Source organism: Hypanus sabinus, chromosome 8, assembly GCF_030144855.1.
Source record: "Hypanus sabinus isolate sHypSab1 chromosome 8, sHypSab1.hap1, whole genome shotgun sequence".
In the NCBI taxonomy this organism is placed as follows: domain Eukaryota; kingdom Metazoa; phylum Chordata; class Chondrichthyes; order Myliobatiformes; family Dasyatidae; genus Hypanus; species Hypanus sabinus.
The window spans coordinates 4,509,940-4,523,471 of NC_082713.1; the positions used below are offsets into that span (position 1 = coordinate 4,509,940).

General features: G+C 42.1%; 1 protein-coding gene across 1 annotated transcript in view; it reads left to right on the plus strand.

Annotated features, from left to right (window-relative positions):
• LOC132397899 (tripeptidyl-peptidase 2-like) overlaps positions 1–13,532 on the plus strand; it is a 190,172-nt gene that overhangs the window by 106,085 nt on the left and 70,555 nt on the right. Inside the window, exons 15-18 of the mRNA XM_059976684.1 lie at positions 1,049–1,125; positions 3,050–3,156; positions 5,373–5,527; positions 8,662–8,778. Of these exons, the coding sequence (XP_059832667.1) occupies positions 1,049–1,125; positions 3,050–3,156; positions 5,373–5,527; positions 8,662–8,778 (456 nt within the window). The remainder of the gene's footprint in view (positions 1–1,048; positions 1,126–3,049; positions 3,157–5,372; positions 5,528–8,661; positions 8,779–13,532) is intronic.

Consider the following 13,532-nt stretch of genomic DNA (forward strand, 5'->3'; position numbering starts at 1 on the left):
GTCACCTCCCATCCTCTGAGGCTCCAAGGAAGAAAGACCAAGTTCACTCAACCTATTCTCATAAGGCATGCTCCCCAAACCAGGCAACATACTTCTAAATCTCCTCTGAACCCTCTCTATAGTTCCCACATCCTTCCTGTAGTGAGGTGACCAGAACTGAGCACAGTGCTCCAAGTGGGGTCTGACCAGGATTCTATGTAGCTGTAACATTACCTCTTAGCTCTTGAACTTAGTCCCATGGTTGATGAAGGCCAATACACTGTATGCCTTCTTAACAACAGAATCAACCTGCGCAGCAGCTTTGAGTGTCCTATGGACTCGGACCCCAAGATCACTCTGATCCTCCACACTGACAGGAGTCTTACCATTAATACCATATTCTGCCATCATATTTGACCTACCAAAATGAACCGCTTCACACTTATCTGCGTTGAACTCCATCTGCCACTTCTTAGCCTAGTTTTGCTTCCTATCGATGTCCCGCTGTAACCTCTGACAACCCTCCACATTATCCACAACACCCCTAATCTTTACGTCATCAGTAAATTTACTAAGCCAGGAATCCTGGCTATTTTTTTCATTTGTTTTTGTTCTTTAAGAGTTGTCCCAAACAAGTGGCTGCTCCGATTAACCAATGGTTCAATTAACGAGAATCTAATGTAGTTAAGGGACGATACAAGAACTTACCTCCTGGATTGAAAATGTGCCTTATTTCAGTTATAAGTAAACTGTGAGAAGGTTGTGTCTCTTCATTAGTTAAGAATATTGAGACATAACCTTATGAAGTGTATAGGATTCTGGAGGGGCTTGTCCATTCAGAAATCTGAGTTTTAGAAAAGGAGTTCCCCAAGTAAAACTGTGTTGAGTAAGTAGTCCTTACTGAATGTAATGGATCTTTGGATTCCCTACTCCAAATATTAAGGATTAAAGGGAATAGACAGAAAAGCAAAACTGAGGCCAAGATCAAAGCATCTGTAGAGTTAGTAAATGGGGAAACAGACAATATCGTGCTCCTTTTTCTAATGTTCTTATCTTTTCTCTCCTTCAGGTCATTGCTTATGACACAACAGCTCCTGGTGCTGGCCCTTTGTTCCGAATTCCTGTCACAGTTATTATCCCTTCAAGGTTTGTGCAAACGAGTGTTTGTCCTTGTGAACCCATACCTGCTGAGACTATGCTATCTGAATAAAGAAAAAAATGGTGGGCTCTGCAGGAGGGAAACGTTAGATTGATCTTGGAGTATGTTAAAATGTCAGCACAACATCTTGAGCCAAAGTGCCTGTACTATTCTATGTTTATTCTCTGGGCTTTGGTTCCCAGTCCTTGGGGGTACAGTGCATTTACTCAATCTATGCAAAACATTGCATGAAAATGGTACTTGGCCACAGGACTGGAACACAGAACAGTACAGCATAATACAGGCCCTTCGGTCCACTATGTTGGGAATGTGAATCCCATTTTATTGGGTGAACAGAGGTCAATCTGATACTACATGGCCCTCCATTTTTCTAACATCCATGTGCCTATCTAAATGTTTCTTAAATGTCCCTGATGTATGTGCCTCTACCACCTGGCAGGTTATTCCATGCACCCACCACTCTAAAAATCTTACCAGGGATACATATATTAGGGACGTTATAGACGCTCTTAGATAGGCACTTGGATGAAAGAAAATTGGAGGGCTGTGTGGGAGGGAGGTGTTAGATTGATCTCGGAGTAGCTTAAAAGGTTGGCACAACATCGTGGACTGAAGTGCCAGGATTGTGCTGCAGTGTTCTATGTCCTTAATAGGATGCCACTGTCAATCATTGTTAAACTCTATTGAAGGACAGTCAGAGATTGATTTTGTGAACAGAAAACACCAGCAATAATTTCAATTATTAATTCATTGGTTATAAATATGCATACATTAAATGTGTTAGCTTCAAAATAAAATTGTGGATTTTGCAGTCATTAAGATCTGGTTTTGAACCTGCTTTCTGTGGTACTAATGAGTGTGGTTAAAGAAGATAACTGTACTGTCAACATCTCTTTTAAAGGTCAGAGAAAATGAGAGTTTGGAGTTAATCCAGAAGTGACTAACGATAGATTCAAGAGGGAAAATGGGAATTGCTAGGTAGTAAAAGATCCCATAGTTGACTCTGGGAGTCATGTGGAGTTATTAACTAATCACGGTGATCAGTAGATATCATTGAATTGACAACAGAGCCAAACAGACAGAGGCAACTCCCAGGAGGAGCTTTGGGAATCAGAGGTCCAAACTTTGTCCCTGTTTCTCCCTGGCTACTTACTCCCCATCTATAACTTAAGTCATTCAAATATTGAATATTCTGATATTCTGAAAAAAAATTAATCACCCTCACAGTTGGTATTAATTCAAATTCAAGTTTATTGTCATTTGACTGTATTTGCAACCAAACGAAACAATGTTTCTCTGGGCCATGGTGCACACACAACACATGTATCTCCCTCAGCACATAAACCAAAATATTACCACAAATTTTTGGCACGGACTAGAAGGGCCAAGATGGCCTGTTTCCATGCTGTGATTGGTATATGTTAAATAAGTTCATAAAATATAATTCAAAAATGCATGTAGTGCGTTGCACAGATAAATAATAAACAGCTCACTGTCCTACTGAGGAGCCCTCGGTGGTGCCATGGTATTGATTAGTCTCATTGCTTGAGGGAAGGAGCTGTTACCCAGTCTGGCAGTCCTAGTCCTGATGCTCCTGGACCTCCTTGCTGACGGTAGTGGGTCAGAGAGATTGTGGAATGAGTGATAGGGATCCTCAACAATACTCCAGGTCATTCTTCTGCAATATTCTCAGTAAATGTCATAAACAGAGGGGAGGGAGTCTCCAGAGACCCTCTGATTATTAGAACAAAAGCCATAGGTTGAGCATAAGTTCAGAATTCCCACACAGGACGAATCATTCAATAATGTCAATGCAAGTGACTGCAAAGTTTGCATTTGTGTCTTTCTTCTACTCACTGAAGTTGTAGATAATAAAACTATTTTAATTGTTCTTCCTCCTTGTGGCTTCAGGGTAAATGCAGGTTGTGAATACAAAATTGAGCAAAAAAATGTTGCCTTCAAGCCTGGAGACATGAGAAGAGAATTTATTGAAGTACCTCAAGGAGCTACGTGGGCTGGTGCGTGATACATTTCTGCTAATTTTCTTAGATGTATTTTTGCTCAAGTCATTCAGCTATCTATATTTATTTATTTAGCGATACACCATAGAACAGGCCCTTCTAGCTCTTTGAGCTGTGTCACCCAGAAACCCACTGATTTAACCCTAATCTAATTATAGTACAATTTACAATGACCAATTAACCTATTAACCGGTTTGTCTTTGGACTGTGGGAGGAAACTGGAGCAGCCAGAGAACCCCATGTGGTCACAGGAAAGAATGTACAAACTTGCTTACAGAGGAGGCTAGAATTGACCTCTGCCCTGAGCTATAATAGCGTTTTGTGAAATGCTGTGCTCCTGTGGCACCCCTAATAAACGCAACAGATGGATCTGGTAAAATGATAGAACATCAGTAATTCAAACATCTTCCAAGAATTCTTGAACAAAAACTCATTCTTATGCTGCGAGTGTAACTGGCCATCTATAGTAGCATTTGATAGAGTGTTGGCCATGATTTGCTGGCCTGGGCTGCCATTCCTGAGCCCAAATTGATGGTAAGATGCAAGGTAGTAGGCAGCCGTTGATCCTAGGGGTTCTTGGGTTTGCTGCTCTGGTGAACTGTGTCCTCTCTGGGGCTCAAGCCTGGGCAGGAAGATTTGAAGAACCGCTGTTGCACATGTAGCAGGCGCCTCTTCACCATGACATCGATGTAGTCCAAGGGAAGGGCAAGTGTCGATGCAGCTGGGCACCAGTGTCGTCACAGAGCTTGCCAGAGTAAAGTTGTAAGCAACATCAAACTGCCTTAGGGACTTTGGCTTCCTCAGGGTTTACTCCTGAAACCTTTCCCACGGGTGGGTATGGCCGCAGGGCAGCAGAGGTTTAAAATCAGATTCCTCCTCTTCCAAGAGGTAAGATAGGATAGAGATGAGAGGTAAAATAGGATCAAGTTAAAATAGGCTAGCGGTAAGTGATAAGATAGGCTAGTTGTAAGTGGTAAGATAGTTTAGCAGTAAGTGGTAAGAGGATAGAGGTGATAGAGAAGAGGTAATATAGGATAGGAGTAAAAGGTAGGATGGGATTGGGGTAAGAGGTAAAATGAGATAGAGGTAAAAAGTAAGATAGGGGATTTGAGGAAGATTGTTTTGACCTCGATGAAGGTTAAAATCTGGAACTCACTGCCTGAGGGGCTGGTGGAGCTGGGACACTCCATTACCTTTATAAAGCATTTAGATGAACACTTGCATTGCCAAAGCATAGAAGATTACAGACGTAGTGCTGTTAAATGGAATTAGTATAGGTTGAAATTTAAAGATTAATGATATCTGTCACATATATAGAAATGTACAGTGAAATGGGCCATTTGCATCAACGACCAGCATGGTTCAAGGATGTGCTCTGGGGCAGATCGCAAGTGTCACCACACTTCTGGTGCCCACAGTTTACTAACTTTAACTTGTACGTCTTTGGAATGTGAGGGGAAGCTGAGGGGAGACCCATACCGACTCAGGGAGAGTATACAAATTCCTTATAGAAAGCAGAGGGAATTAAACCCCAATTATTGGCACTGGAAAGCGTTACATTAGTTGCAGTGCTGGCATGCCTATACTGGTTAATGGCCGATGGAGACAAAGTGAACCAACAAATGAGAATAACAATCTAAGCCTTAGGTTTCAGAACACCTGTGAGGGCCCTTATCCTCCTCATTTTTCTGCACTGGTTTGGTACCATGTTATTCCTGCTGCAATATTAACAGTTAGAAATGCATTGTATAGATACTGTGGTTAACACAAGTACAGGTAATATAGGGGTTGATCCTCTTGGAACATGCCTTCATTGCACTGCTATTAATTCATGCCTCTCTTAGGAACTTGTTTCCAGTGGTCTATGAGGCATAGATCAAATGGAGAGCCAGAGACTGTTTCCTTGGGCAGAAATGGCCAATAAGAGGGATATATTTGTAAGGTGATTAGAGGAAAACATAAGGGGGATGTCAGAGGTTTTTTTTTTACAGAGATTAGTGGGTGCATGGAACGCTTTCCCATGGATGTGGTAGAGATAGATGTGTTAAGGACATTTAAGAAACTCCGAGGTCGGCACGTGGATGATAGAAAAATGGAGGGCTATGTAAGAGGGAAGGGTTAAATTGAGCTTAGAGTAGGATAAAGGGTCAGCACAATTATCATGGGCAGAAGGGCCTGTACTATGTTTTAATGTTCTCTGTTCTATGTTCCAGAGATAACCTTAACTTCGAGGTCAGAAGACAAAACATCGGAGTTTGTAGTGCATGCTGTCCAACTTCAGAAACTTAAAGCTTTCCGGGTGCATGAATTTTACCGACATCTGTACCTGTCGGAGAAAGCCACTGCAACAGATAGTTTTGCAGTTCATGTGAGTATTGCACCACTACTGGTTGCAAGCACGTTCCAAAAATCCGTATTCTTGATAAGATTTTTTAATGAATGGACTGAAACTTCATTACCAGAAGGTTAAAATGCACAGGAGAAGAATTCGGCCATTCAGTCCATCAGTCTGTTCCTCATTTCGATCATGGCTGATTTATTATCCCTCTCAACCCCATTCTCCACCCTTCTACCCGTAACCTTTGACACCCTTGCTAATCAAGAACCTGTCAATCTTCCCTGTAACTGTGCCCAATGACTTGGCCTCCACAGACGTTTGTGGCAATGAATTTCACAGATTCACCACCATCTGGCTAAAGAAGTTCCTCATCTCTGTTCTAAAGGGATGTCCCTCTATTCTAAGGCTTTGGCCTCTGGTCTTGGACTCATCCACTGCAGGAAACATCTTCTCCATATCCACTATCCAGACCTTTCAGTATTCAGTGGGTTTTAATAAGATTCTCCCTCATTCTAAACTTTAACAAGTACAGGCCCAGAGCCATCAAACACTCCTCATACTTTAACCCTTTCATTCCTGTGATCATTCTCATGAGTTTTTTCTGGACCCTCTTCAATGTCAGTACATCTTAGAATCTTAGAAATGGGGCCCAAAATTGTTCACAATACTCCAAATGCAGTCTGATCGATTTCCCTTATTCAATCCAATTATATCCATATTGGTTTCCATATTAGCTATTTTTTAATTTGTGCCCTAATGCTTGCGATGATTGTTGAATATGTTTATTGATTTCTTATTCTACAAATTAATATTTTAAAATTTGACCAGTGCAAATGATGTGATTACTGAAGGGGTCAATGAAAGGTTAGTTATAAAGTGTTCAAAGTAAATTTATAATCAAAGTACAGATAAGTTACTCAAGATTCAAGATTACTTAATGTAATTTCCAGTGCACAAGTGTAAAGGAGAGTGAAATAATTGTTCCTCCGAATCTGATACAGCACAAAAAAATGCAAAAGATTAAGAACACAATAATAAAAAAACACAATGAACATAAACGCATAAGATAGCTTATATAGATTGAGCATATGTCCATGATGTGCCGCTTGGCACAGGTTGTCTGTACATAAGGTGACTGACAGGAAATGATAAAGGAGTGGTGATTGGGGGTGTGGAGGGGTGGGTTAGTGGGTGGAGGTGTTGATCAGTGTTACTGAATGAGGAAAGTAACTGTTTTTGAGTCTGGTGATCCTGGTGTGGATGCTATGTAGCCTCCTCCCTGACAGGAGTGAGGCAAACAGTCCATGAGAAAGTATACTGCTGTGACATTCATTTGGTGCAGACCTTTACAGAAAAAAAGAAATGCAATAGAATTTTTGAAAAACTAAACATGAACAAAAAGACTGACAAACAAAAAATAGATTAAAATAGGCATCCGTTAGTCTCGAGAGACCATGGATTTGCGCTTTGGAAAGTTTCCAGGGTGCAGGCCTGGGCACGGTTGTATAGGAGACCGGCAGTTGGCCATGCTGCAAGTCTCCCTTCTCCATGCCACCGATGTTGTCCAAGGGAAGGGCAAGGGCGGATACAGCTTGGCACCAGTGTCGTCGCAGAGCAATGTGTGGTTAGGTGCCTTGCTCAAGGACACAACACGCTGCCTTAGCTGAGACTCACACTAGCGACCTTCAGATCACCAGACTGACGCCTTAACTACTTGGCCACGCGCCACACAACTAACATGCAAAAGAAAACAAACTGTGCAAATAAAAATGATACTGAGAGCATGAGTGTAAAGAGCCCTTGAAAGAGAGTCTGTAGGCTGCAGATTCAGTCTAGAGTAGTGGTGATTGAAATTATTCACACCAGTTCAGGCACATGAGGGCAATAATGTCCCTGAATCCGATGGTGAGGAATGTAAGTCTCATGTACCTCAGGGAGCAAAGGGAAGAAATACTGAGTGTAAGAAAGTATTGACTCTGAGAGCAGCTTTGGCCAGACAGAGTGGAGGAATGGTGGATGAAGCCTGAGCATGGGGCGAACAGGTTGTTGTGCTGAATGGCGAGGAATTTGAGTAACTTGATGTCTGAACAAAAGTGGATGTGATGCCACAGAGAGAATGTAGACTTTTGGATTGAGAAAAAGTAGAAGGAAATGAGTTGTCAAGTGAGGGGGAGCAGACAAATAGTTGGGTGTCAGGAGAGCAGAGATGGGATGTGGTGAAACGCTACCTCCCCATAGGAAATCACTGGAGGTGATTTGATGGGCAGTGATAGGGTTTTAGTCCAGAGAAGATAGAGGAAGGAATTAAATAGGCAGTAAGCAGCTCAAGACATCCACAAAGAACATTGCCACAAGAGAGCAGCATCTGTCACCAGAGATCCCCAGTAACCAGGACATGCTCTCTTCTCACTGCTGCTGTCAAGAATAAGGTACAGGAGCCTCAAGACCAAACCACCAGGTGCAGGAACAGTTATTGCCAATCAAATATTAGGCTCTTGAACCGATGGGGATAACTAAACTGATTCCATAACTCGTGGACTCACTTTAAATTTTCTGTAAGTACAGTATATATTTATTGCTTATTTATTTTGTTATTTGCTTTTTGTATTTGTACAGTTTATTTTATTTACGTGAGAATTTTTATTACAATATCATCATATACTACTTCGAGAGTCATATTTTTGTGGCCAATCACACTATAAAAAAGAAATATTTCATTTTGCGATACAGCGTAGAACAGGTCTTTTCCGGGCCTTTGACCTGCAGCACCAATTGTCCCAGTAATTAAACAGCAGTCTAATCACAGGACAATTTGCAATGAGAAATTAGACTACTAACCTGTACGTCTTAGGACTGAGGGAGGAAACTGGAGCACCTGAAGAAAACCCACGTGCCCAAGAAGGAACCTAAAACTGGCTTACAGATGTCAGCAGAACTGAGCTCCAAACTCTGGCACCCTGAGCTGTAATAGCATCACCATAACTGCGAGGCTACTGTGCACCCCATTCAATTACAATAGAGTCAATTAAAAACTACACTCAAAGACTGACAAACAGCGAATGTGTATAAGAAGACAAACTGTGCAAATACAAAACAATAAGTAAATAAACGACTCTGAGGAGGTGCTTCCAGTGAATGAAAATAACTTACTCATTTTTTTGTAGGAAGGAGGAACCATTGAGGTTTGCATTGCTCACTGGTGGTCGAGCCTGGGCCATACTGCCATTGACTACACCATTTCATTCCATGGGCTGAAATGCAGCACTGATGAATTGCACATTGTAAGTATTGGCTTTCCTGCTTTTTTAATATTGGAATATATAATAGTACAACACAGGAACAGGCCCTTCAGCTCACAAGGTTGTGGTGAACCAATTAAGACCATAAGATATAGGAGCAGCATTAGACTATTTGTCCTAGCGAGTCTCCTCCATCATTTTATCATGGCTGATCCAATTTTCCTCTCAGCCTGGATCTCCTGCCTTCTCCCCATATCACTTCATGCTCTGACCAGTCAAGAGCCTAACAACCTCTGTTTTAAATAGTCCCAATGACTAGGCCTCCACAGCTACCTGTGGCAAAGAATTCCCCAGATTTACCACACTCTGGCTAAAGAAATTCCTTCTCATCTCCGTTCTAAAAGGATGCCCCTCTATTCTGAGGCTGTGTCCTCTGGCCTTAGACTCTCCCACCATAGGAAACATCCTCTCCACATCCACTCTCTCAAGGCCTTTCACTGTATGATAGGTTTCAATCAGATCACCCCTCATTCTTCTGAATTCCAGTGAATACAGGCCCAGACCCATCAAATTCTCTTCATATGACAAGCCATTCAATCCTGGAATCATTTCTGTGAACTGCTTTTGAACCCTCTCCAGTTTCTGCACATCCTTTCTAAGACAAGGGATCCAAAACTAGTTAAGGCCACACCAGTGCTTTTTGAAGTTTCAACATTACATCCTTGCCTTTATATTTTAGCCCTCTTGAACTGAATGCTAAATTGAATTTGCCTTCCTCACCACAGACTCAACCTGCAAATTAACTTCTAGGGAATCCTGCACAAGGACTCCCAAGTTTATTTATGCACAGATTTTTTTGTATTTTCTCTCCATTTAGAAAATAATCAACCCTTTCATTTCTTTCACCAAATGCATGACCATACACTTTCCAACATGTATTCCATCTGCCACTTTTTTGCCCTTTCTACTAATCTGTCTGTCCCTCTGTAGCTTCTCTACTTCCTCTAAACTACCTGCCACTCCACCTATCTTCATATTGTCTGCAAACTTTGCAACAGAGCCATCAATTCCATTGTAACCCCCAGGTTCGGTGGGCTGCGTTGGTCTAGGGAAAGGCACTCTCCAGCCCATCAATCTTGTGATGTTTTTCCCTGTTATCAAATCAGTACAGGCAGTCCCCGGGTTACGAACGAGTTCCGTTCCTGAGCCCATCTTTATGTCGGAACAGGTAAATCCGGTATTATTTAGCGTCAGTTCGTCAAACGTTTGTCTTAGTACATAGTATATATTTTACCTTTCTATGCATATAAAGCACTTAAGACACATATGTATTCCAATAATTAAACCACTGCGTTGCTTAGTAATAATTGTAGCTTTCATTGGGGCAGGGCGTTTCACATGCTCCATTATTCTCACTTTATCCGTTATCCTTTAAAATTGTTCCAATCGTTGACTGACTATAGCCCAACGCTTTTCCAATGACCGATGGCGTTTCAGCTCTTTCCAAATGCTTTATTATTTCCACTTTATTTTCAATCGTGATCGCTTCCTGACAATGGAACAGAAACACTGCAGGCGGTGAGTCCTGAGCTCTGCCGGCTCCCGAGGTCTGCTGGGTCCTAAGGACCACCACACTGAGACAGGCTAAATGGGACAAGTGGGGGCTGTGCTGGGTTTGGGTATTTGATCCCCCACAATATTCCACGTGGGAATTTAAACTGGAGGTGGCGGTGTTTTTTTTTACAAGGTGGAGTTGCGAGCTCGACATCAACCCAGCATGGGAGCGGTCTGTCACTGGATCGAACCTGGGAGCCTTGGCGTTGATCTCACTGCGCCATTAGCTGACCGGAATGGTAGGGGGTGGGTGGGGTCAGGGTGAATCTTACTAGGAAAAATTTAAGCCAAATACAAAGTTAAACACTCAACACAGTGTCAACGGCAACGACTTAAAATGGCATATGGCGTCGCGATCTGACTTAAAATGGCAGCTGGTGTTCTCCTTCCTCGGTTTATAAATACGAGTTGTCTGTAAGTTGGACATTCGTAACTCGGGGACTACCTGCACCATGAAATAACAAACAGCACACCATATGCAATTAAACGATTGAGCTTTATAATTCTTAATTTGACTAGAGGGTTAATAACAAAGAACAAAAAGAAAAGGAACCATCTTAATGAAACAGTGTAATGTGCAGTTGGAGCTCATGATTTTCCTGTCCATTTGTTCTCCATTGATTTTCCCCACGCGTCGTTGACTCCCAACTCCATTCCACGTCCACTCAGTCCTGCAGTCTACGACCTCTCCGTTCTGATATCTTCTCTCTCCATCTTCCGCTGAGCCAAAGCCCACAAATACCTTCTCTGAGACACACAAAGAAATTTAAGAGGGGGGGGTTATATGGGAGGCAGGGTTTGAGGGTTGGCACAACATTGTGGGCCGAAGGGCCTCTAATGTGCCGTACTATTCTATGTTCTATGTCCTATGAAACAATATGCCTCTGATTGGATGGTACACATTCAAAAGCCCCCGTTATCTCTAGTCATAACTCAAACACTGCTGCTACAGAGAAACCATTACATTAGCAGTGAAACCTTACGGAGCATTACACCATCATCCAAAGTATTGACATATAATGCAAGAGGAATCAGTAATAATGCAGTCCCCTGTGGAACACCACTAGTTACTGCAGCCAACCAGAAAAAGCTCCCTTTATCCTACTTTTTGCACTTCTGCAATCAGCCACCGCTTTATCCATGCTAGAATCTTTCCTGTAATACCCTGGATTCATAGTATGTTCGGCAGCCTGATGTGTGGCACCTTGTTAAAGGCCTTCTGAAAATCCAAGTACAAAGCAACAACCAATTCTCCTTTGTCTATCCTGCTTGTTATTTCTTCAAATAATTCCAACAGATTTGTCAGGCAAGCTTTTCCCTTGAGGAGACCATGCTGACTGCAACCTATTATGTGCCTGAGATCTCATCCTTAATAATTGACTCCAACGTCTTCCGAGCAACTGAGGTCAGATGAACGGGCGTATAATTTCCTTTTTTCTACTTCTCTCCCTTCTTGAAGAGTGGAGTGACATTTGCAGTTTTCCAGAATCTAGTGATTCTTGAAAGATATAATTAATGTCTCCATGATCTCTTCAGCCACCTCTTTCAGAACCATGGGGTGTAAGTCATGTGGTCCAGGTGACTTATCTACCTTCAGACCTTTCAGCTTCAAGACCTTTTCTTTAGTTGGGTAACTTCACACACTTTGTGATCCCTAACATCTTGAACTTCCACCATACTGCTAGTGTCTTCTGCAGTGAAATTGATGCAAAATACTTATTCAGTTCATCTGCCATTTTGTTGTCTCCTATTATTACCTCTGCAGCATCGTTTTCCAGCGATCCTGTCCCTCTTCCATCTTTTACAGTTAAATTAGCAAACAAATAGCTAACTAAACTAATCTTTATATCCATATCTTTCCACTTCCCTTACATTCATGTGCCTGTCTAACCACCTCTTAAAAGTCTCTAATGTTTCTGCATCTCCCACCACCAAGGGCAGCACATTCCAGATACACGCCACTCTCTGTGTAAAAATGTTGCCCCTCACTTCTCCTTTCAATGTACTACCTCTCACCTTAAATGCTTGCCCTGTAGAGTTCAACATTTCAAACATATGACATTTTCTTAACAGTCTGTTCAAATGATAAGCTTTGGGAATTACTCATTTTTGTACCACTGTTCATGGCCTGAGGATGCATCTTTGCTAAAATTCTTTCCCTCTAGTTTTATTTCAGTGGTTTCCTTTACTGGGCAGTCCCAAAAGCCATTGACATGGCACAGTAGTTTTGTGGTGTCGAAGTCAATTGAACACAATGTTCTGCTACCACATCAAGGAGCACTTGAGGTGTATCTGTCTGGGTTACCAGGAGAAATCGGTGGTAGCAGAACATTGCATTCTCAATGGCTATAGGATTGACTTTGATGGTCCAAGAAAACTGTTTCACATCAGTGCCTTTTGGGACCAATTGATAAAGGAAACCTTTGAAGTAAAACTACAGGAAGATTTTTTTAACAAAGACGTATGTCGCGCTCTAAGTAAGAACTGGACTTTGATTGTAAACAAGGTGGAAGAGTGAAAATCTGATAGGGACAAACTACAGGAATATAAATACCATCGAACTAGATAAGCCCAGGCATCATCCCTGATGAAGCTGGTAGTTTGTCATCAAAACATCGGTTATTGGAGTACGGTGCCAATGCTGTAGAGAGTTCTCACGCAAGTCCAGCGAAGAGTTTTAAAAACACAGTCTCCATAAAAGAGGTGTACCGTCTAGCAGAGTGGTCATTGTGGGAGCAGTTGTAGGAGTGGTTTGAGTCAGAGTTGCAAGTCTGATTCAACAAAGCTTCAGCGAGAACAGATGGAGGCAAAGTAAGTAGATAAGTTCATTCCCTATTTCTAATTTATTTTTTACTTATTTAACTTTTGAGAGAATAGAGGGTATGTCTACATGGCCAGTGTTCTGTTCTGTGTCAGATTTGGGGTTTCCGGGAGACTACCAGCCTCCGCAATGGCCACATCTGCACCAGCTGCATTGAGATACTGCTCCTTAGAGACCTTGTTAGGGAACTGGAACTGCAGCTCCTCGGAAAGTGAAGAGGTGATAGACAGGAGCTACAGGGAGGCAGTCGCCCCAAAACTACAGGAGACAGATAAATGAAAAAGATTAGATAGTGGAGTGCATTCCTGTGGCCACCCCACTCAACAATGAGGACTCCATTCTGAGTACCATTGGTGGGGTG